Genomic DNA, 24,277 nt, shown 5'->3' on the forward strand with positions numbered 1-24,277 from the left:
ATTTGAAGGAATAGTTTTAGGGCTCTTATCTGAACGTGGGAAAATGGGCAAGGTGTCCCCTGTAGAGTTGATGCAGCTTTTGCTTCTCCAAGCTCACACTTTCTTAATTTCCCATCGCCTCTTTTTTGTTTCTTCCCCACTCCCATTTATTTTTCAGTCTCTGTTTTCTCTTGCTCCTTCTTTCTTCTTTTTGATGTTTGTCACTCTCCCTTTGGTTTTTGTTGCTGTCCCTATTCCTTAAAAATTTTATGAAGGCAGTTTTTCCCTTTATTTTCAAAATGTGTTGATATTCGGTAGTGTTTCTTACAGTACTTCAAGCTGAACTAAAAAAATGTCGAGAAAAAGAAAAGTGAACCTGACTTTCTCAAACTTTCTAAAACTTCTATTTGAGAGCAGGGAAAAGGTTCAGGTCATTTCTTATTTTTATCTGAACAGTTTTCCCATCCAAATAGTCAGCATAAGGAATGTAAGAAGATTTAGGGGAATACAGTCATGGTCATGAATAATTCAAATATACATTAAGAATGCAGAACTTTTGGAGCAACCAGTACATTTGATAGAGAATATTGGAAGAACACTAGGGAATGAAAACAAATATCACCCCTTCTTATCATTTTTATTAAAAGGACACGCTGGGAAGAAAAACAGATTTTTTTCCCCCAATTTATAAATCATAAAGTATTCTGGAACCAGGACTCAGATCTTGTTTCTTAAAAGGGAAGTCAAATCGAACCACAGTGGCAAGCAGAACTTCTTGCTTTTCCACTGTTATCTTTTTATATCCATTCTTACGTACCGTAAGTAAGCTTTTTATAAACAATCAGACAAAATTCAGATTATTCATTCCAGACATCTGGACTTATTTCACTCTTGAAATAGATATATTTATTTTAGACACTTACTTTAGGTATATCAAGTTTTCAAGAAAATATGATTATTTCCATTTTAATAATAATAAACTAAACAGGAAGTGATTTTTTAAAAAGAGGGTTACTGAATTGTGGAGTGGTCCAATAATATTTTCTTCCAAAAACTAGTGTGATCATGTTGTGCAGGGATTGCTGGCACCACATGCTATCATTACAGCCTTGATACATTCAGTACAATTAAAACCCTGAGTACATCATTATTTCTTTAACACCTGGTGCCACCTGTAATGACACCAACCACAGTGCTTAGCACAGGCTAGATATTCAATAAATGTGTGTTCTTCTTCTTCTTTGAATCGGTCTTGCAAGTATTCATCTTTGATAGTCTTCAAAATGCCATCTATAATTTAACATAGAAAACTTCTTTTTCTTTCGTGGTTGACAAACAAGCAGACCTTGATTTCAGTCTCTGAAGCACCCTTTGACTACCATCTATTTGGGATCCACCATCTTTTTAAAAGAAAAAATATATATCATAAATATTTTCAGTATTTAGCTCTAAAGTCCTTTTTTATTTCTATAAGAGTGAAGTAAAAATTAAGTATTTTAAACCTTATCTAGGCCATTTTCTCTGAGTAAAAATTTACCTTGTAGGAGCCCTTATATATTCATTGGTATATGGTTAGGTGAGTTTTGTCATTAAAATCCTAGAAAGTAGATTAAAAATTTGAAAGTCTTAGGAGAGCCCTGGAATCTACCACATAATGCATTGCTGTAACTAACTGAAATTAATGTGAGTGAAGTTATAGAGTTCTTGCTTTTTCTTCTCTAGTGAAATTCTGAGAAAGTCATCCAACCTGGAGGAGGATAGCAATTTATCACTCCAGAGCACTGAAGTTCCAGGAAAAAGGCGCACATCACTGGGTAAGCTATCCTCTTCTGCCCAGTTTGGAACAGGCCTTTTGGAACAACCAGTAAAGGTCTAATCTTTAAAAGTTACACTTTCAACTTTTCAAACAAAGATGGAATGCCTAGAATATCCCTAAGAGATCTAAATATTCCTTATGGTTGCCTGAGTGTGGTGGTACAGTTATGCAAAGGTCTTGGGAATAATTGGAAATTAAGTTCTTACTGAAATACTGTCTAGGAACAAAACCCTAAATGGCACTAGTGTAATGTTGAGAATTACACACTTTCCCAGAATTGACTAGGGACTCTTCAGTGGCCTGCAATTAGATAACACTGGGATGGTTAGAATGCCCATCAATAAAAAATGTTGGATAGAATCTCAGAGATTTGTCCAAACTTTATATTTTACAGATGAGGAATATGAGGCCCAACAAGGTTAAGCACCCTCCCTGTCCCAGTCATCCAGCTGACCTGGTACTAGAGCAACTGCCAAGATGGGACTCTTCTAGCTGTAGTCTTCTTCCTCCCACTCTACCACTCAGCATCAGAGTCATTCATCGTGCTTGTGTACTTCTTTCATTCACAGCTAGGCCAGTGGCCCTGAGACAGTAATGTGCAGAATACCCACAGGCTGAGCTTCCTGAACCTTATGTCCAGGTGCTTTTGCTGCAGATGGTCTTGAGATACACTCGTTAGAAGCCACAAATTGAGAGTAAACTCTCAAAACAGCAGGACTGTTTTATATTCATTAGCAAATAATTATTGGGTGCCTGCTATCATGTAGGCACTGTCTTAGGTACTGAAGATACATTAGTGAACAAAACAAAGATTCCTGTATGTCAGAATATGATTGGTGATCTGGGGAAAAAAAGGAGTACCTTTAAAAATGCCATGCGATATTTAAGATTCTATGATATTAACATTCCAATACAAGTTGGTGGACCAAATGAAAAAAGTCCTTTGTTATTGTAGTAGGAATATGGCAGTGAATGGTTTTGAGGAGTTAACATGCTGTTGTGAATGATCTCTGGGTGTTTGGCTGAGTAGGTTAAAGCACAGTAGAAATATGATCATACTGTTGTGGTCCAGTAAGCTTTGCTTTGCTCAGTAGCCACAGATTATATTTCTTAGCCTGGCCAGTCACCTCACAAATGTATTGCTTTGGTCTAGAGGAATCAGTTGGTAAATTCTTAAGCCCAGTGAGCATTTTAACAAAGCCTAGGCCCCACTGATGTTAGGTCACTGTATCTTTGAATATTAAGATTCTTGGTTGTGAGGATAATAAAGTATTTCTGTACACAGTTTATAAAAGTGAACACACTGGCTTAATGAACATCCATGCTATAGATCTGAACATACTCTTCCAGCTAATGCTCCTAACCAGGAACACTCTGCCACATTATAAATAGTACTGGATGAGGCCACTTTGGGAATTACTTAATTAGCATATACTGTAGTCTGGACTAATTGCTTCCTCCCATTTATTTGATCTGAAACACCATTCAAAAACCACTTTGGGGAGGAGAGAATTTATGATCCTAAGCAGATTTTAGCCTCCCAATTGAATAATTAAAAAAAAAAAAAAATTATCACCAGATGTGCACTGGCAGATCCTTTGAACAGATGTTGAGTATGATGGATCTGTGGAGCTAGTGGAGGCACCTCAAATCCTCTAGGCCTGAACAGAAATGATTCAGTTTATTAGGCAATAATATTGGTGATAAAGTTTAACGATATAAACTGGAATGAAAGCCTATGACATCCAAAAATGATTGGAAAAAACCCAAAAGCAGACCAAAACCATCACAGTTTTATGTGAAAGGAAAAACTGATGGACTTTGCCATTTTGCCAATATGAAACTTTCATGGAAGATGCATATTTGAGCGTATTCTTGCTGTGGAGTATATGAGAGCATAAGTGATATTTATGGATTCTTATGTGAACCTGCCTGTGTGTGTGTGTGTGTGTGTGTGTGTTTAGTATGCTAATCTCTTCTTTCTTTTACAACAGCCACAGTATTTCCTAGTCCAAGTTGTGATTTGGAAAGTAATGGAACAGATACTTTCAATGGTAGTCAAGTGCTTGCCTGGATCCTTAGTTTGGAAAAGGTAATTTCCCTCCGTTTTGTATGGACTCATAATAAAAAGCAGGTAAACAAATGCCTCTTAGATTAATAGAGGAATCTTCCAAATAGGAAGCATATTCCCATTTGGAGTAATATCTCCAGGAGATTCTTTTCTTGGGAGCTCTTTCATAAAAAGCTTAATTTTGAGGCATTCTAAATTCCTTAAGTTCTTGGATATTTATTTACTTCCCTGTTAAGTCCCTTAATTGAACTTAAGATTTTCATTTAGTAAAAAATAGGGTGGCATTACATGTGATCTTTTAATTTCCTGAAGCAGGAAAGAAAAAATGCTGTGTGAAAGCAGATGAAGCTTTAACACCCATCAGACATGCTGCCTCATCTATACTAATAATGCTTTTGGAAAAATTAGAGCTATAAAAAATATCTCCCCAAAGTAATAAAATCCCTTTCCTTAGAGGTATTTAAAGCACTTACCTATGGATTTCCGTCTGTTTACCAGTCTTCCACTTTAAGATTCCAGATTGCAAGATGATAAACATCATTTCTATCGGAGGTGTAAACTGGCAACCTATGATCTATATGTGTATATGTGCACATATACGAGGATTTTGAGAAATTGAATTTGAATGCCTTTAGGCAGAAGAGGTACTGTTCTGTCAGCTACAATCCTCACTTTTCCTTATTGTCTTTTATCCAACCAGATTCATAAGTTATTTGGCTGGCCGATGGGCATTTGAGTCCTGCTTTATGTGCTCTTCAGAAATTAAGAGGAGATCATTTTTAATATTTTGCCATGGAGAGACTACTACTCTCTCTCTCTTTCTCTATCTATCACACACACACATAAGAATTTTTAATAATATATCCATGTCTTATGTAGTAGACCTTTCTTCCATCTGAAACATAGGGACATAACTCTGGTCTTTATATTCCTGTGACCATAACCACTGCTGCTTAATTGTGTCTATTAGTTCCCCTTGAATTAACATTCTGTATAACTGAGGCATCGTGATAAACTTGTTTATGTCGATAAGCCAAAGAACAACACAAAAATGTATGTCAGGAAAAGGCACCATACCTATCAAGGCAATTCTGCCAGTGCTGGTTGAAATATAAGACTTCCAGGGTCAGTCCAGTCTAGATTTTGAAAGTCTAGTTTACATAATAGCTGAGGTACCTAAAGCACCCTGTGTAGCTGAGGAAGCCCCACCATGTGCCCACGTATTTCTGGTATAAAGCCTCCACAAATCATGCTAGGGTGCAAACTAGGGAAAGTTATTTTATTCCATTCTATTTCTTCTATATTGGTTCCCAGAAGCAAACAGCCTTGCATTGTATAAGTTAAAAATTCTTTAATAGCTAGAATAGCAGTGCTATTCTCAAAAATACCACTTTATTGTATTGAAACTCCCAGGTTCTCTTTCTCATATGGAATAAAATTTCAGAATTTTGTGAGGCAGCACGGAGTCATGTATCCGATGGAGATAAGTCAAAAATGAATTTTCTATGTATAGATACATATTTCAGAGTAGTTGGAGCAGAAGAGGGATGTAAAAATTAGGATCACATATTGATGCCTCTGTCAGCAATCTCTCTGATTCCTTTTTCTTTCTGTTTACTGCTTTCTGCAACCCTTGCAAGAATAAGTAGAGAAATCATTCTGGGGTGAGTTTATATGTAATATTAAGAAAGAGATGTGGATGAATGACTAGAAGACCTGGCACTTACAGTATCTCCTGGAATAAGTGGAGCCTGTCTTGTTTCATTACATTTAGAAGTTGAATCACTGGAAGGTAGAGTGTAGATTTTGTGATATAAAGGGAGGATGAAGTTAGCTAGCCCTCACCTCACAGGTTATAATAATTAATTACTAGGAAGGATGCATTAAATATTGCAACTAACTATAATTGGCTCTGTAAATATCTAAAGAACTTAATGGTGAATGGGATCAATATTATAGATGAAAATAGTGCTGCATCTGTTAACTGGTCTGTACTGTGAAATATATGGGGGACTTCCATTATGAAAATGCTTTCCAATTATTGCCTTTGATAATTATATGCTTGTATGTATTTTCATATATGTTTTCTTTTTTCTTTATATGCATAATTCTTAGATGAAATAATTGCTTTGCAAATGAAACATGATCCATGTTTTTCCACTTCTCTAAACAAACACTGTTGGTCTTGAGACTAGACTCTGAAGCTCTTCCTTTTTGGAATTCTTCCAAAGATCCTGGCCACTTTCCCATGAAGTGTCACAAATTATTAGGACCCCTAAGTCTCTGCTGTTAAATGTCCAGGAAAAGCTTAAGATTTTTAAGCCTGAAGATTTTTGTGAAACAAGATCTAGTAAATTTAGGTTGTCTAGTCAGAGACAGGAAATGTGTTCAGTTAAAAAAATCATATGCAAATCTTTTAAATCATAAAGATGACAAGAGTTACCACATTCACACATTCTCTCAGTGACTTTTCATGGGTAAACCGAATGTATTTTAGTGTTAATTTAATAGTTGCTATAGTGCAGGACCTTAAAATGGCTATTATGTAGACAGGTCAGTTTCCTTGATGACTAGGACACGTTAATATCTATATTTACTAACATTATTATACCACTCTTCTCACACACATTGCTTTTACAGCAAAATTCGACTTCAGAAGATATGCGAAGAGAACTGTGTGAGAACTATCCAAGATATACTGCTGATTATGCCTTCTCTTGGACCACTCTAGGGAAAAATGTTTTTAACATATTTTGCCTGTCCAACATGACCCTTTTAGAGTCTTCTCTCCAAGAACTAACAAACCAGTTCTCTCAGGTGAGTGTAAATATTTTAACATGATCAAGATCTCATAAACAATAGAAAGAAGTGTATTGTTTCCATTGTTGTATACACAAAGTGACTCAAAATGAATTAAAGAGCAAATGCATAGCCCACATGGACTAGGAAATGCTGACTGAAATGTTGGCTCACCTTTGGCATGAATTCCTTGCACAGAGATTCACATGCAATGTCTAATTCTAAGTAATATGTCTATTTGCTATTTAAATGTGCAGGATTGAAATTATGTTAATGTTGAACCAAAAATATTGCATTATGGTTAATGTGGAGACATCTTTGTAGATGAAATTTGACTTTGCTCTATGGTGAATGAAGATTGACTGTTTTCTCTGAGATATTTTATTTAAGTGAGATTACTCAGGATACAATGTAAGTTTAATAGTTAAACTATCAGAGCCTTATAACTCTCGGAAGTTAGAATAATGGATAATCTTTAAAATGTTTCTTCTAAGGTCAAACCCAATTTACAAATTTGACTTTTTATGAAATAATATATAATCCCTCTTTCCCAAATATTATATATTAAAACCAAGAACTTTATAATATGGAGTGCTAATGACCATTTTCATATGCTAGTCTTAAATTAAGATGTGAAAATAAGACACTGATAATCTTCTTTTAATGAAACTCCACATACAATGAAAGTTCACAAAAATATTCAGAATTCTCTCAAAGTTTTCTAAACAGGAATAAATGAAACATGTCCACATCTAACATTTTCCCCCTTGATTCTCTGAATTTTATTGTAAGTAAGTGCAGAATGCTTAAATTACTCTTCAGTAGTCTGAGTTTTCCAAATGAACTAGATTAGAGACACTGTTATAATAATCCCAATCCAATGTAGAGCACTTAAAATTCTATCTCAACAAACTCAGCAGTCACGTAGAATGTGTGGTTAAGAATATGTTGTTCAAAATCACATTTTCAGCGTGAAAGACCTTGAATTAAGACAGAACAAAACCCTGACTTTACTAGTATGAATGAGCTTATTAAGAAGATTGTTTTGGGTGGGAATATAATGAAGGTATTAGCTGGATCCTGTGATTCAGAGCAAAAGTGCAGGTCATGGTTTTCATTTATTTGTTTGCTTCTAGTACAAGATATGATTATTACATAGGATATTCACTCTAAATCTTTATTATAACTGAAGTTCCTTGTAATCCAGCAGAACTTTGGAAATACTTTATTTTGTTAAGTATGTATAATTGTAATAGTAGACATTTTCATGTTTGTATGTATACATATTCACACACATATAATATAAAATATATAAATTTTAAGGGTTTTCTATGCAAATAATAAATAATATAAGGTCTACTAATGGATATAGAGAAGATATGTCTGCAGATCCTGCACCAGATCCTAAAGAAAAACAAAAATACTACTCTGAAGCTAATTTTATTTTAAGAAATTAATTTTAATTTCCCAAACACAATTTAAATATTTTGTATAAACAGTTTTGTTAAGCAAACATTAAATATGCCAATTTCTGGAACTATAGGAAAGAATCTAATTATGTGTAAGAACATTTGAAATGGTTATAGTTTTTCCAAGTAAAAGATGACTTCAAACTGAATGAAAATCTGAAAGAATTACTTATGTGAAAATCTAAACTTTTAATGTTTTCAAAGGCAGTTAGCCATGTGGTTACAGATGTTGAAGTATCATTTCACCCTGTTTGTGGTTTTATTTTTTAAGCTATCAAGTGATCCCCAAAACCAGAAGATAGTGTTTCAGGAAATGGTCAAAGTGCTGTCCTTTTTCTCACACATGCAAAAGCAGACAGCTGTGTGGCAGCTTCTCTCCAGTTTTCCAAATGTGTTCCGGAATGACACGACACTAAGCAATCTATTTGATGTTCTTCGAAGTGCAAACAGGTAAGAAAAAGTAAGAATTAAGGGGAATATTACTGTTCATAAAGAAGTCTTTCTTTTTTTTTTTAATATTACCTTTAGGATCACTGGTAGGTAGGTAATTTAAACACGGCAAATAATCCTTCAGCACCTTATTGCAGATTTTGGCAACGAAAGTAAGTGTATTAGTTAGGCAAAGGAGAAACACACACTGTGGTCATCAGCATTATTGACAGGTTTATGGAGAAACAAGGAGGAACACTAATCATAACATCTATAGTGTCAGTTGGTATCCCAGACTTCTGAGAAAGATGGTAGAGCAGGACCAATGGTAGATTGGAACCTTGGCTCAGGCTCACTCAGGGACAACCAGGGCTCTGTGCATCTAGTATTTTAACTGTGCAAGAAGAAAATATTTCATTGGGTTTTGGTTGCACTACACAGTAAAAAACAACCCCATTGGCTAGAGTTTACACCAAGCCACCCCAAGGGGTTTGGCCTCCCTCAGGTGCAGCCAGCTTAAGCCTGCATATTGGGTTGGCTTTATTTGACACATATGACACAAAGATTTGAAAAATTTTGCAGAAGAAACCCTTTTAAAGCCTGCATTCCTCATAAAAGAGATCTGAGCATGGCCAGCATTCAGAGTTTGATGGACACATACTTAGGTTTTGGCTGTCTAGCTAATTTGGAAATGTGCATTAAGCAAAACAACAACAACTATATTAACAACTAGCAATTACTGACTGCCTGTTATATGCCAGACACTTTACTGGACCCTTTATATATATCACATTGAAACTTACAACAGAACTATTATTTATTTTATAAGTGAGATAAGGTTATAAAAATTAAATATTTGATGATCATGCCGCTAGGAGGGTTTGAACCTGGGTTTTTTAACTCCAGAACCCAGACTGCCTCTCTAATATGTCACTAAGAGTACAGTGGATTCCATCGCTAATGTCTGAAGCACCACAAGAGTTTTCTCATCTTCTCTGATAAGCTTCCAAGAGTTTATATTTGTTCAAAGACCTTATAATAAGCCCTCATGTTGTTGCATTAATTTCATTTGATTCTCACAACCGTGCTTTGAGATTGAGACTACAGATATCCCCATTTTATGAAAGAGGAAACACACACTAGTTTTTTAAAGTTAAATCTCCTTTACTATTATTATTAAACTAACAGTATCACTAAAATCTGTAAATTCTTCACAGATGACTGTATTTTATCATCAAATCATTGGTTTATCTTACTCTTTGTTGATCAAGTAATATGGACAAATAAACCCCATAAAAAGGTTTTGAGGTTATTTACACCAGCAATTTTGCAAAGTTGTAAGTTGTTATATAGTTCAGTCACCAAAACGAGATTATATAATGTTAAGATTATGACAGAGGTTAGCAAAAATGAGTAATCTCAAAAGTCAAGAATTGTATATGAAAAAACATACATGATATTCACCATTTATGAGGAAGAAGTTATGCTGAGATATGAATCACAAAAACTCCTTTTTTTTTTTTTTTTTTTGTGTGTGTGTGGTACGCGGGCCTCTCACTGTTGTGGCCTCTCCCGTTGCAAAGCACAGGCTCCGGACGTGCAGGCTCAGTGGCCATGGCTCACGGGCCCAGCTGCTCTGCAGCATGTGGGATCTTCCCAGACCGGGGCACGAACCCATGTCCCCTACATCGGCAGGCGGACTGTCAACCATTGCGCCACCAGGGAAGCCCACAAAAACTCCTTTTTAAATTACCTTTACATATAAGGAGACTTGTTTTGGATAACTTCCATTTGTATATGATGAAAAGGACAGAAAAACAAAATCAGTGAAGTGAAATAAAAGTATTTTGATCAATAGTTTAAAGGATTTCAGAGAGGACAATGGTCAGGTGTCATTTTTAAGTCATGTTTTGTTAGAAAAAGATGAATTAAGTCTTCTGACCTTTTTATTAATTATATTAATAACAATAATGCTGACAGTTACAATGAGATTGTCAAGTGTTCAGTCTTTGAAGGTGTTACTTTGAGACAACAGATTAGCTGAGTCAAGCAGAAGGCCAAGCTGGGAGAAGGCTGGCAGAGATCTACAACCTCAGAACATTTAACTGGTCTCCATGTGACCAGGGTTCAGAAGTAACTCAAAGTCTGAGAACCAGGAGATTCTTGGGGGCAAATATAAAAATGCCTGAGGTATTGACTGTTATGTATATAGAGCAGAAATGAAAAAAATACAGCCATGCCCCTATGGCCAAACACACAGCTGTAAAAACAAGCTAACAATGCTGTGGGCTCAGTGCAGAAATGTTCTGTCCTCCCCACCATGTTGGGGCAAAGTGCCAGAGGCAAGACATAAAGTGGAAAGAACATAAACTTTGAAATTAGACAGAACCAGTTCTATTTATTTGGATAACCTCGTGTAAGTTATTTAACTTTTTGAACTTTAGTTTTCCTGTCTATAAAACAAAACAAATGAAAATGACTTTATGGAACTATTAGAGAAGTAAATAAAATTATAAATATATATATGTTTATATACAGACACATATCTACTAGAAACTAGAGGATACTCTTAGCTCTCTAAATATTTTCATTCATAGCTAGGGAGCTAAAATTAAAAGGACCTTAATTTAAATATTAAAAATTCCAAAAATATGGTAGAAAGTATATGCACATACTGTTGCTGGAGTGAGCCTTCAGTTGATTAGGATACATATGGAAAAACTATCACCTAGTATGTATTACATTTCACTTCACAGTGGCAAATCCTTAACAGAGCCTTTTAAGTTACTACTCATGTACATTAAAGCATTGCCTCACAGTATTTGTGAAATTCAGACATACTTGTACAAAGCTAACATTTTTAAAATGTGCTAATGACATTAAGGCGATAAAGAAGGCATTTCTTAAATCCCTAGTTGGTTTTTTGGAAATATGGAATGAACTCCAGCATAAGTGAATTTGCTCATTATCTTGTTTTTTTGTGGGTTTTTTTTTTGTTTTTTTTTTTGCGGTACGTGGGCCTCTCACTGTTGTGGCCTCTCCCATTGCGGAGCACAGGCTCCGGACACGCAGGCTCAGCGGCCATGGCTCACGGGCCCAGCCGCTCCACGGCACGTGGGATCCTCCCGGACCAGGGCACAAACCCGTGTCCCCTGCATCGGCAGGCGGACTCTCAACCACTGCACCACCAGGGAAGCCCTGCCCATCTTATTAGTAACATAAAAATCATAGGAAGACAGTGCCAGTTAGTCCGGATATTAATTTTGAGCTACCCCTGGAGCAGTGCCTATGGGCCATTTAGGGGGTAGAATGCAGTCTTTAATTAGGGCAAGCTCCATTTTTTTCCAAAAACATTACCATTTGTTTACCTTTGTAAAGGTAAATATTTATCAAATGCTAATTAATAATTATTCTTGAAACTGGATCTTTTATCTGGGCTTGATTTTTAATTAAAATAGTTTCCAATATTTAATTTTTTCCTTGAATTAAAAACAATAAAAAAAGTATCCTTTCACTGGAAACTTCTATTTCTAACCGCTTATTTTTAGGTCTTAACAAAGAAAAAAAAAACTGACATGAAATTCACTTCTGACTTTAAGGCCTTTTAGGTTTTAGAATCCTGGAACCAGTGAAGTGCTCTGTGTGGTTCAAGATAGTTGGGATTTTGTGCATAAACAGACAAGTAATTAGATGACAAAAGCAGCATCTTGTTTCGTATGTTATAAGAATAGTTTTCTATGCTGTAGCTATTTTCTCCTTGAATAACCTTTTGTTTCTGTCTGCAAACCTTGAAATGCAATCTGGTTTAATTGTTTTTCAACTTGTTAGTGTGCTGCTGGCCATGCAGAAGGTTTATCCACGTGTTACAACTAACGAAGGTTTCAGAACTCTCAGTAAATCTGTTAAACATCTGCTTTACACTCTGGACTCCCCATCTCGAGGTATTATATTTCCATCTTCCTGTATTCAATTCTGTGTTGCAATTCTGTATTCAGTTCCATTAAAAATAAAAAACAAAGTACAAGTGAAGTAATCAGTAATGGATGGTATTATTCTTAGGTAGGGACATAAGCTACAACTAAATCTGTGTCTTTAGATAATCGAAGTGTGGAGACAAGGAGAAATGGCCAGAAAAGGGGCTGTGACTTTCTAGGATTTTTATTTTGGTAAAACTCATCTCTCTTAGCTATATTATAAAGCTATGTTTATAGTTGGTATGAAAAATAAATATCAGAGTAAGGGAGTAAGCCTCAGCAAGTAGATTTCTACCAATACTTTTTGAACAAAAGCCTACACTGAATCGCAGTATCTTTGCCCTCATTTTCAAACTTTGTCTTTTTAATCAGGATGAGTCTTTGGTAAAAATATACCCCTCAACCAGCCATCTTGAAAATGCATGATGGACATCAGAGTGTGAATAGATCAGTATAGCTCTACTGTCACTTACAGGTATAAGACAAACTATAGCATGTTGCTAGTGAATCAGAAAAAAATCACCTTTGCATATAGAGGATAGCATTATATACCACACACATGGAAATGCCCAGACACACACACAGCCATATACAGAAAACATTTAGGGCTATAAGAAATAAATCCATACATCCCAAGTAAAATGTTTCGTTAGCATTTACCTCTCCTGAATGAATTTAGAAATAGGCTTTCTCAACTGAGTTTGTCAGCTTTTAAATATGTAGACTTTACCTTTGGATTATTGATAAGTGTCCTGAGAGCATCAGGTCACAACCCGATTGTTTATTACAAGGTCTTTATTAGTTTTCATATGAATAGCAAGTTTGGAAAGGCTTTGAAGACTTCTCGAAGGAGGGTCTAACATATACTTGGATACCAATTTCTGTTAGTCTAGAACATTTTTTATATCATCAATTACAGAATTAATGACTAGCTTGCAAGATTGATTGTTGTTAAATTCAACGGTCTTGACGAACATTAAGGTTAAAAAAAATTTGCACTTTTAAAAAAGTCCAGACCAGAAAACCAGACAGTACAGTAAAAAACACTAATTATTTCCTCTGTATATTTTTATATTTTCATTTTAAAGACTTGAGAACTTCAAGTTCTCCTTACCATTCTTTTCCTTTTCATCTTCAGACTCACACCTTGTAATTGTAAAGTAGAGGGATGAAGTTGAAAATTTTTTTACAAAGGACAGAAGCTCCTCAGTGCCTTAGAAGCAAAAGAACCTGTCATTAACTGAGGCAGCAGAACACTTTTTTCTGTTGAACAGTATAACGAACTCAATTTTCAATACTTAACAACGGCCATGTCTCATGTCTATGAATATGCTAATGATTTTGGCATGTGTTAAGCCATGCCATTGGATAGTCAGGATGACAAGGAAATACATCAAGGAAATGTGCTTTTATTTTTAAAATTAGATGTGCTTGTATTTGTTTGTTTTTTAATTTCCTACACCTGTGACTTTATCAGTCTGAGGATACGAACGCAGTAACATTAATGTCAATTCCTAAGTCATTAACCCTAAGCCCCTACCTACCTGCCTGAGCAGAAATTTCATGGCCTTTGAAAAATCCTTCCAGGTATTTCTGGGAATCCTTCAGGAAACTCAAACTTGTTTTGAAGTACAGATACCTGTCACGTTGCCCAAGCCACCCGTGCTTAGTCTCCATGGTGTTTAGCGGTATTTGTGAACATACTTCTTCCCTTGGCTTTACAATCAGTAAACTGGAGTGGAATGGTTTCTTATAGCAGAGTTGTTTGGGTCCTCTCTAATGCATGACAGGGCTCAGATAGCTTTGAGGGTCTCACTCCTCTCTTTCAAAGAAAAAATAAAAGGGTAGTATTTTTTGTGTCAGTGATAAATGTTTTATTATCTTAAGTCCCTTCTATCATCAAAACAACTCTATAAGAGATAGTTATTATCCTATTTTGCAGACAAAGAAACTGAGGCAAAGGGAGGCTGGGCACTTTGCCTGTGTTATACATCCAGCAAGTGACTGAACTGAGATTTAGAGCCTAGATCTGTCTAAGCCCAAAGCCAGGTCCCCAAGCTCTTTGTTAGATGGCCTCACTCATATTTACCATCTGGGATGTATACACACTATGATAGCTCACACAAGTACCTGCCACCACCAAACCTCAGAATTGGCTCCACTTTCAGCCACTGATGGAGTTTGACTATTTGTGTCAGATTCCTTCTCACATGATACATTTTTTTGATAGCCATTGCCCCATTCCTTTCCACACCACATGTCTATTTCTAATTCAGACCTCCCCACCCCATGTCTACTTCTGATTCAACCCTGGTTATGAACATAGTTCAAGGTTTTTTCAGAAGCCTCCTCAGCAACCATGATACTATGGAGATGCTAATAAACACTTGCGAAGAAGCTTGTCTCCTAACTTCCTGTTTTAAGGAGTCGAATTCTCAGCTCCATCCCACTGAGGATCCCTACTTCACAGTTTAGTATTTTCATTTATAAAACTGAGTTTTGAGAGCAAAGATTACCTTTTGGGCTCATTGAAGTTTGCTGTTTTGCAAAGTACAGTAAATTACATGAAATTACATCTTTAAAAATAGAAAGCAATCTTTACTGGTGAAAGAGGTTATCTGTGCAGTGGATTTCTTTCTATGTCTTTGGGCACCCTTTTTATATATGCCTAATTCTACAAATAAAGTAAAATCTGACATTTTAAAGGTCTGTAACAATTTCCACTACATTAAAGCCTATTTAATACAGTATTTCTTCTCAGACACCTTAGAGTCCAGAATGAAAAGTGGCCAGAGGGAGAAGTCCATACTTAACAGCAAGGTCAAGCCTATAATTGATATGTATAAAGTTAATTTCTATTAGTTATTCATTTGAATAGCGTGATGAGGAAGAGACACATAACCATATAGAATACAAATGCTAATGAACTTGCTCAGCATCACATAGGAATTCAAAGTGAGCAAGATATGATCTTGGGAAAATGATTTTATATACTGTTACACTGCAAAAGCATAAGTCTCCAGAGTCCTATCCTGGATTATTTTATATATGGATGCCAATAAATAATAGGTATTACCATTATTAATTAGGTTTACTTATTCTGGGTATCTTCTTCTTGGTCCTTTCACTTACTAATGCATTGCTATCATTAGAGCAATAATACTTAGCTGCATCTTGAGCAGAGCAGAGAACTCCCTTCTGCCAGAGAGGAAAACTGAAAAAGCCTCTCTGCCAGATACTAGGGACAGAGCAGACATTACTCAGGCATGACTGATACAGACGTAGATAAGGAGGTCTTTAATTCTGTGAGTCTTTTACACACATGCTTAAACAAAATGATCAGCGTGAGAAAAGTACAGATGGTTTCCTAGTTTTGTGCTAGGATCTTCTCAGAAGGCTTTAGAACACGCGAACTAGAGACAATGGGAGAAGCGTTAAAGCTGGCAATAAAATATCCTATTGAAAATGGTTAGGCCAATGTTAAAAAATGACAGCACTAAAACTACTGGATTATTTATAAGGAATTAGTAGTGTCTACAGGGAAGACTGAAATAAGTAATACCATTTCCTTAAAGGGGCCGGATGAAAGCACTGGATTTCTGATGTTTTTATTTATGTAGTAGCTGTTTAAAGTATTTCATTTTCAATTTTGCATGTGAATGTTGTTGCACACTTACTCTTTAACAATACAATGTTATGCAGCAAGCGGAATAAGGAACCTGTTTAACTTCTAGGGACAATTCTCTATGTTGAATTAGATCTTCACATATGGTTTCCATTAGACCCAACTTAGTGATTGCCTTCCACACTCCAAGCTTTCGTATTATTTGAGACCACTCAGAATGGTTCTGTTAACATTAGCCAATTTGCATTCACAGCTGCATTCAGTTGAAATCACTGGCTGCTTTTTGAAAGATAGAAAATATAGATTAGTGATGGTAGATGTTTCCTACGGCTACATTCTAGACAACTGAAGACAAACAGAAAAATCCAGTGACCCATAAGACTGAAATTGGCTTCATTTGATTAAGAAGTCATGGGGTATTCAATTTGCATTATGATATTTAAGAGTCATCTATGCATACAGGTCTTAGGATAAAATAATGCAATGGTTTGATGTACAGAGAAGTAATTTGTTCGAAATGCATATGCTTGATCATTGGAATTATTTCAATTAGTAGGCATCTATTTCCTGTAAGTATCTTAAATGTTTCCAACTGAAAGAGCTTAGATATCTCTTATAAAATCCTTTGGAGAAAAATTCTGCAGACTTCCTGCATTTTTTTCCCATTAATTTGACCTGGGATGATTTTTGCTTAGAAAAATAAATCCTTTACGGAAATGTTAAATATTCTCCTATATATTATTAAATATTATCACTTTAGGTGGCTCTGATAATACAGCACATGTGTGGAGTGAAGAAGATGAACAGTCTCTATCCCCAAGCAGCCTGGCTGCACAGTAAGTCTTTGTTGGTTTGTTGGTTTGTTTCTAAACTGGTAAGTAACTTGGCTGAATAAGCAATCAAAACAATTCATAAACATAATTCTTTTATCAGTATTTAAGGCTATGGAATAGAAAAATCAATTATTGACTGACCAAAGAAAAAGATACAGTTGAAGTGCAGTAAAGTTGAAACTTGTTTTTTGGTATTATTCAATAATACTTTGGGATAATGCAAAATGAGGATCTGTTTTTCAGTTCTAAGATTGTATAACTAGATCCCACATGTTCTGTCTGGATTGGTTACCTTATGTCTATGAGGAAAATCTAGCTGGAGGCCCAATTTCCAACTCTTTTCAGGTCTTTCATCATGAAAGATGTAGAAGTCTCCAATTTTTTACATTACTATTTATTTCGGTTTTAAAAAATCAAAATATTTTGTATGCTCACTCAAGGTAATGCAAACTTTGTTTGCTTCAGTAGTATTCAGGTAGCCAAAACTGTTTATAGGTAATTTGATTTTGGACTCTTTGTGGGGCATGTAAATACGTTGTCTCAGGAATAGGCAGTAGAAATAACAGCAGTTACCTTAGCTTCTAATGACCATTAATATAAGCAGTTCTCTGAAGTAACTGTAATAGTTATGGTAGAAGCTGACTGAAGTAAATGCACATAGTTCAAGGCAAATTTAGAGACTAGGTGGCCTGTTATGTAAAAGGTTGTTTTGGCCTGATAAATTACACTATTGAAATTCTTTAACTTTAGTCCCAAAGGATATATTTTTGTGCTAATGGAAATGTGTACAAATAAAAACAAATAATAGGACTTACTTTTCACCATTCATTTCTTTTTCTAAAATAAAATCTATGCAATTGTTTATAAACTTCCTATTATTCAATGAGAAGTTTCCCAACTCTGGGTAATTCTAGACAAAATCCTTCCATCAATAACCACCTCCTCTTTCTGCTCCCACATCTCTCCTCCTCTGAGGTGGCTGAACCAGATGCTTCTCCCAAGAGCAATCTCACCGCTCTGGGCAATTTTACCCCAGACAGGAGTCCATGTTCCAAATAATCAAGTCTTTTAAACACCTTCTCTGTATAGCCAGAAAAATAATTTTTTTTTTAAAAAACCTCTGAATTGAATGAAGTCAGTCAGAAAGAGAAAAACAAATACTGTATGCTAATGCACATATATGGAATCTAAGAAAACAGTACCAATGAACCTAGTGAAAGGGCAGGAATTAAGACGCAGATGGAGAGAACGGACTTGAGGACACGGTGGGGAAGGGGAAGCTGAGATGAAGTGAGAGAGTAGCACTGACATATATACACTACCAAATGTAAAATAGATAGCTAGTGGGAAGCTTCTCTGTAGCACAGGGAGATGAGCTCGGTGCTTTGTGACGACCTAGAGGGATGGGATGGGAGGGTGGGAGGGAGGCTCAAGAGAGAGGGGATATGTATACTTATAGCTGATTCACTTTGCTGTACAACAGAAACTAACACAGCATTGTAAAGCAATTATACTCCAATAAAGATATATATATAAAAAAAAACAACTTCTGAATTGAGACAACTGGATGCTTATTGCTGAAGCCAGGTATCTTTATCGGAGACTTGGGGCATCCATAGCATTGATAATGTTAGCGCTTCAGACCTGAAAATTCCACAGCAAATATAGTTGGTTACTGACAGCTAGCTGACAGTTTATTAGAAAGAATTCAGTACTTTTAAGATGGCTCTTGTTGAGATTGATGCAATTAAGGGATTTCTTATCTTTGGACTTCCTTTCCCTCCCCACTTTAAAATAATCATAGAGTGGCAGTACTTGGCATGAGATAAAAATGTTTATGATCCAGAATTTTCTAAAGAAAGCTGCTCAAAAAAAATTCTTTTCCTCAAAGCTCTTCTCCCTCATTATTTTTGCACTAAAGTTAATTATTTTTTATTGTGTTGTGTGTGTGTGCATGCACACACATGCACGCATACATCCATAAACTCATCTTTAGTTGTAACCATTCTTGAGAAGTAGGTGAGATTTTTATATAAAGAATACATAAATTAAATGGTTTAAAGGAATACTTGGATGTTTATGCCAAAACAGTGGCACATATGTATCTTAATTTTTGGTGTATCTTAAATCTAATCTCAAAAATCTTGGCAATCAACTGTTCTTTATGGAACTAAGATAATGCTTAGATGATATTTCAAGGTCACTTTTAGCCCAACATTCTTCTATTTAAAGCTTGAAAATTCACCATTCACCATTCTTGTGCCGTTTCATCTGGAAAGGTAGACCAGTGTTTTGCTCCTGAGCACAGCACCAGAATGGAAATGGCTCAGTGCTATAATGATTAAGACAAAGAGGAAGACAAACACAAAAGAAAGAGAGATAATACTGAGAGGAGAGTCTCTGGTCAAGGAAGTGCCTAAACAAAAGCAAGAAGCCTCAGGAATGGGTGCAATTTTTTTAAACATGGAGGCTGTGGATTGTATTTAAATGAGAGTCGGCCATCTGATCAATTAACTGTGCTCTGACTGCCAAGTTAGGGACTTTTCTTGCCATAGATTTTTTTTCTTGTCAAACTTTCTCAAATATCCAGTGTCATCAGGGAGATCAGCTCGGTGTTTTGTGACCCCCTGGAGGGGTGGGATAGGGAGGGTGGGAGGGAGGGAGACACAAGAGGGAAGAGATATGGGAACATATGTATATGTATAACTGATTCACCTTGTTGTAGGGCAGAAACTGACACACCATTGTGAAGCAATTATACTCCAATAAAGATGTAAAAAATAAAAAAAGAAAATCCAGTGTCATTAACCCACATGTAAACACCCTGAGACTTCTTTAATGTTAATGCAAACATTGTCCTACATGTTTACTAGCTATGCCAGGATAAGTCTCTTCCATTAGTATTTGAATTAAATCTAAATTAAATATCCAATAGAACTAGTTAATTTGTGTGTTGTGCAGATTGATTCAAAATAGATGGTTCCCAAATAAACCATTGATACTTGTTCTATCTCTGCTGTACATAACATTCAATAGTAGACACTAAGGAAAGAAATTACAAAATAAGTAGAGACGCAGCCTCACAGTTGAAGTGACAGGGCATGCGTAACATACACATGTGTACTCACTCACATATGTATGCCTCAAAAATCTTAGACTATGTCCTCACATGCCAATCAATTTGAAAGGAAACCAGAAAGTGGTTAATTTGGGAACTCTGAATTGGTTGTTTAAAGAAAAAAAAAGGAACTTGTATTGTTCATTTGGATTCTACCATTTCTTTTTAATCACAGTTAAATGAATTTAAATTATTTAGAGAATATTATAGGTGGAAGGGATCTAGCAGATCATTTGACAAGAGAGGAAACTGAAGCCCAGAGAGAGGGTTGCCAGATTTAGAGGAAAGAGAAAAGAAAAAAGAGAAGAGAAGAGAAGGGAAGGGAAGGAGGAGAGGGGAGGGGAGGGGAGAGGAAGCAGACATACAAGACTCATGGGACATACTAATACTGAGAAATTGTTCATTATTTACCTGAAATTCAAATTTAACTGGGACTCCTGTATTTTATCTGGCAACCCTAGCCCAGTGATTTTTCTTTCATGTAAATGTGCCTAGAAATGATCTTAAGGCCACTTATGATTGGATATTAAAATAATTAAATATAGAGATAATGCCCATGGAAAAGGTAAATACTTAGAGAATCCAGAGTAGTGCTGCCATTGTGCAGCTGGGCTGGATGGGGGAAGATGTCCTACTTCACAGTGCTTCAATGCTCAAATCAATCAATGCCAAACAACTAGGGGCTCACATGATCTCAACAAAATGGCTTTGCTTTATTTTTATATGACTTAATTTATATATTCTTTTCTAATTCTATAGGCTCCTAATACTGGAAAACTTTGAAGATGCTCTCTTATATATATCAGTAGATAGTCCTTATATTCCTTATTTGGCATGTGTGAGAAATGTCACTGACAATTTGGCCAGGGGATCAAAAGGTAATACTCTTCTTAAGAGTCACAATGCTACTCATGGTTTGTAATTTTGTTCTAAAATAGTAAATTTTATAAGATGTTGGCTTAAAAAAGAAAGAAAATTTAAAAATCTTAGTTTCCATATGCATCTGTTTCAGTGGTTTGATATATAAAGGGATTGTCTAATCATATTATTATATTATTACTCCTGTCCCTGCTGCTAGTACCACCTGGCCACCTGGACAAACTTTAATATATAATGGCCAGATAACAGATGTGTTAATGGCCACCTAGATAAACTTTCCAAGTCTCCAGAATTAGGAGTTCACATAACCCTCCATGACATTTTCTATGCCCTTAATAATCTTAGTTGTCAAAAAATAATGAAGAAGGATAATGTAGACTTCCAAAAGCAGATGTAAATTACATAAAGAAAGGCATTTTTGTAGCAGAATATTTTTGCTTCTGATCCTTACACACTTTAACCATGAAGATTGCATTTAATCAAATACTTCTTTTACTTTTTTTAAAGGTAAAACATCTATTTTCTTATACTTTGTAGGAGATATACATTCACTGTTCCTACACCAAAATAGCTTTTTGAGACTTAATGGCAAGCAAATAGCACAACAGATATTTAAGTGTGGTCTCTGTTTACCGGACATGAATTAATCAAGGTTGGAAGGGCATATTTGTGTCACAGTGATTATACAACCTGTTCTCTCTCAGACACTTCAAGTTAATAGTACATCCAAAATAAAATCATGTTCAGTTCACCAAGAACCAAAACTGTATAGCACCTTTGCTGGAAATATTTTTGTCTCTAAGCAGAATATCTATGAATATTTTAAAAATAATGAACTCTATAGTCTCCACGGTTCAAGGAAAGATTAAATTTTCACTCATTTTATATTTAGATTGAAATAGGCTATTATCTTAGAAAAAAACTTAGTAATAAATTAGGATAAAGGTGTCTTTCAAATAGGTTTCCTAGATGACCTTGAAGTTCACATAAGGTAATTCTTTTCTCCTCCTTTACAGAAAATTTAAGACTGCTGCACTCTACAATTCGATTTAAAAAATATTTTCTTCAAAATGGTTCCTATGAAGATTACTTCCCTCCAGTTCCTGAAGTCTTGAAATCAAAAGTAAGCCATGAAAGAAAAAAAAAACCTCAAAAACTTCTTGTAATTCTCTGGCAAGATATATTTGAAATTTAAGTTTTAAATCTGTGTTTTTTTAAATAATGGTTCTATTTTGAGTCTAGATTAATGCTAGAAAAAGGGTGACAGGAGTTCTGGTGCTACATAATTGTATTTTGTTTTTAATCAGTGGATATCTCTGTCTGAAATGACCCATAAGAGACTAATTACAGAATGCAATACGTAAAGGAATAGTTCCCGATGTAGTTGTCTCATTAAGCTACACAATTTGAAAAAGCATTAAAAATTGGATTCCTAATTTGAAATGTCCCCAGTTTTTTTTTTTTAAATAAATTTATTTATTTATTTATTTTTGGCTGCGTTGGGTCTTCGTTGCTGCACGTGGTCTTTCTCTAGTTGTGGCGAGCGGGGGCTACTCTTCTTTGCGGTGCGTGGGCTTCTCATTGCGGTGGCTTCTCTTGTTGTGGAGCATGGGCTGTAGGTGTGTGGGCTTCAGTAGTTGTCGCACGTGGGCTTAGTAGTTGTGGCTCGCGGGTTCTAGAGCGCAGGCTCAGTAGTTGTGGTGCACGGGCTTAGTTGCTCCACGGCATGTGGGATCTTCCTGGACCAGGACTCAATGTCCCCTGCATTGGCAGGCGGGTTCTTAACCACTGAGCCACCAGGGAAGCCCCCTAGTTTTTAAAACTATAAAAGTTGATTTCAAAAGCTGATGTTTTAGACTTCACAGTGTACAAAAATCTCAGAAGTTGACTCACCTTATTTGTATTATTATCATCAGAAGCAGAAACTAATACCGTAAATCATATTAAAATGTATGATATTGAAGAAAGGGAGGGAAAGCAATGGGAAAAATGTTAACTCTGAAGTTTGAATTGATTGGTGTTTGTCTCTTATTCTTTGTTTAGCTCATACATACAGTACGCAGGTTATCATGAAATTCACTCTCTTTCTTAAATAACCCTTTAAATTTTGAAAGCAGCTCTCCTAGTAAGAACAGCAGATTAATTGGATTCATGTAGCCAGGGATAAAATAAAATTAGAACTGGTTTATTCAGAGCAAGCAGGATGACTTGCTATATAGTCAACCTGGTCTAATTAAGCAGGCATACAAAACATGTGTCCATGTATATTACAAATAAATATGCTAGTTAGATTACCTACATTGTTGTCTTAGTCATCTACATGAATCAAAATTTCTAGTGTACTTAATTTAGCACTATCTTAGTTTGTGCAAATGAGAAGGAAGTTATACATTCATCTGGAAAAGTCCTACTCATCCTTCAAGGATAAGTTTAAATGTCACTCTTATAATATTAGAGTATCTCCTTTCTCACTGTTTCCAAGTCAGGATAATGACTTTGTATGCATGTAATATTTACCCTTTCATTCACTCCATCCATCATCTATGCTCCCATAATGCTAATCTGTTTATTTAAAAGATATAATCTCTAACCCCAAAACCCTTATAATCAATCCAGTGGAGGAGATGGAAAAGCAGACCAATGATTATAACACAGTGAGATAAGTGTTGTGGTATGTGGATGGACAGGATTCTGTATATGGAGGTGGCATATCTGACTCAGATTGCAGAGCATGGAGGTGGAGAGAAGAAATTTCATGGAGGAGATACTCCTTACTCTGAGTCTTGCAGGCTGTGTAGGATTAGGTTATAGTCCTACATTCCAGACATAGAGACATGCGTTGGTAAGAAGGCAGAGGTGTGAACCTGAAGGACAGATATAGGTTACCTGGAGTTATGTGTCCAGCTGGACCACAAGATGCCTATGAGAAAGGCAGCAAAGGGGACCCAGATCCCCAAGGCCTCTTTATGTTTAGTCAAGGAGTTTGAATCTGATCGTAAAAATTGTGAATTTGAAGAAGGTGAATTCTGCATTTTAGGAAAAGATCTCTCTAGGAGAATTATGGAGGACAGATTGGAAGAAAGCCAAGTGGATGATTTTTTGTAGTAACCTAAGCAAAAAGTGAGGCCCTGCACTATGTCAGTGGCAGAGAATAGAAGGAAAAGAATTTCAAGAGCATTGTAGGAGGTGGGTTGGCACAACTTGGCAGCCAGTGAGGTGTGAGGCGTAAGGAAGAGGAATCTCCAATTACAGTGAGATTTCTGGCTTTTGGAATTTACTACTTAG

At 35.8% G+C, this 24,277-nt stretch overlaps 1 protein-coding gene across 1 annotated transcript in view; it reads left to right on the forward strand.

Moving 5' to 3' along the window:
* ABCA12 (ATP binding cassette subfamily A member 12) overlaps positions 1 to 24,277 on the forward strand; it is a 180,220-nt gene that overhangs the window by 66,781 nt on the left and 89,162 nt on the right. Inside the window, exons 4-12 of the mRNA XM_060106255.1 lie at positions 1,702 to 1,793; positions 3,790 to 3,887; positions 5,007 to 5,015; positions 6,507 to 6,683; positions 8,406 to 8,584; positions 12,392 to 12,504; positions 16,923 to 16,998; positions 20,873 to 20,991; positions 22,009 to 22,115. Coding sequence (XP_059962238.1) covers positions 1,702 to 1,793; positions 3,790 to 3,887; positions 5,007 to 5,015; positions 6,507 to 6,683; positions 8,406 to 8,584; positions 12,392 to 12,504; positions 16,923 to 16,998; positions 20,873 to 20,991; positions 22,009 to 22,115 — 970 coding nt within the window. The remainder of the gene's footprint in view (positions 1 to 1,701; positions 1,794 to 3,789; positions 3,888 to 5,006; positions 5,016 to 6,506; positions 6,684 to 8,405; positions 8,585 to 12,391; positions 12,505 to 16,922; positions 16,999 to 20,872; positions 20,992 to 22,008; positions 22,116 to 24,277) is intronic.

Source organism: Mesoplodon densirostris, chromosome 8, assembly GCF_025265405.1.
Source record: "Mesoplodon densirostris isolate mMesDen1 chromosome 8, mMesDen1 primary haplotype, whole genome shotgun sequence".
Classification (NCBI taxonomy): domain Eukaryota; kingdom Metazoa; phylum Chordata; class Mammalia; order Artiodactyla; family Ziphiidae; genus Mesoplodon; species Mesoplodon densirostris.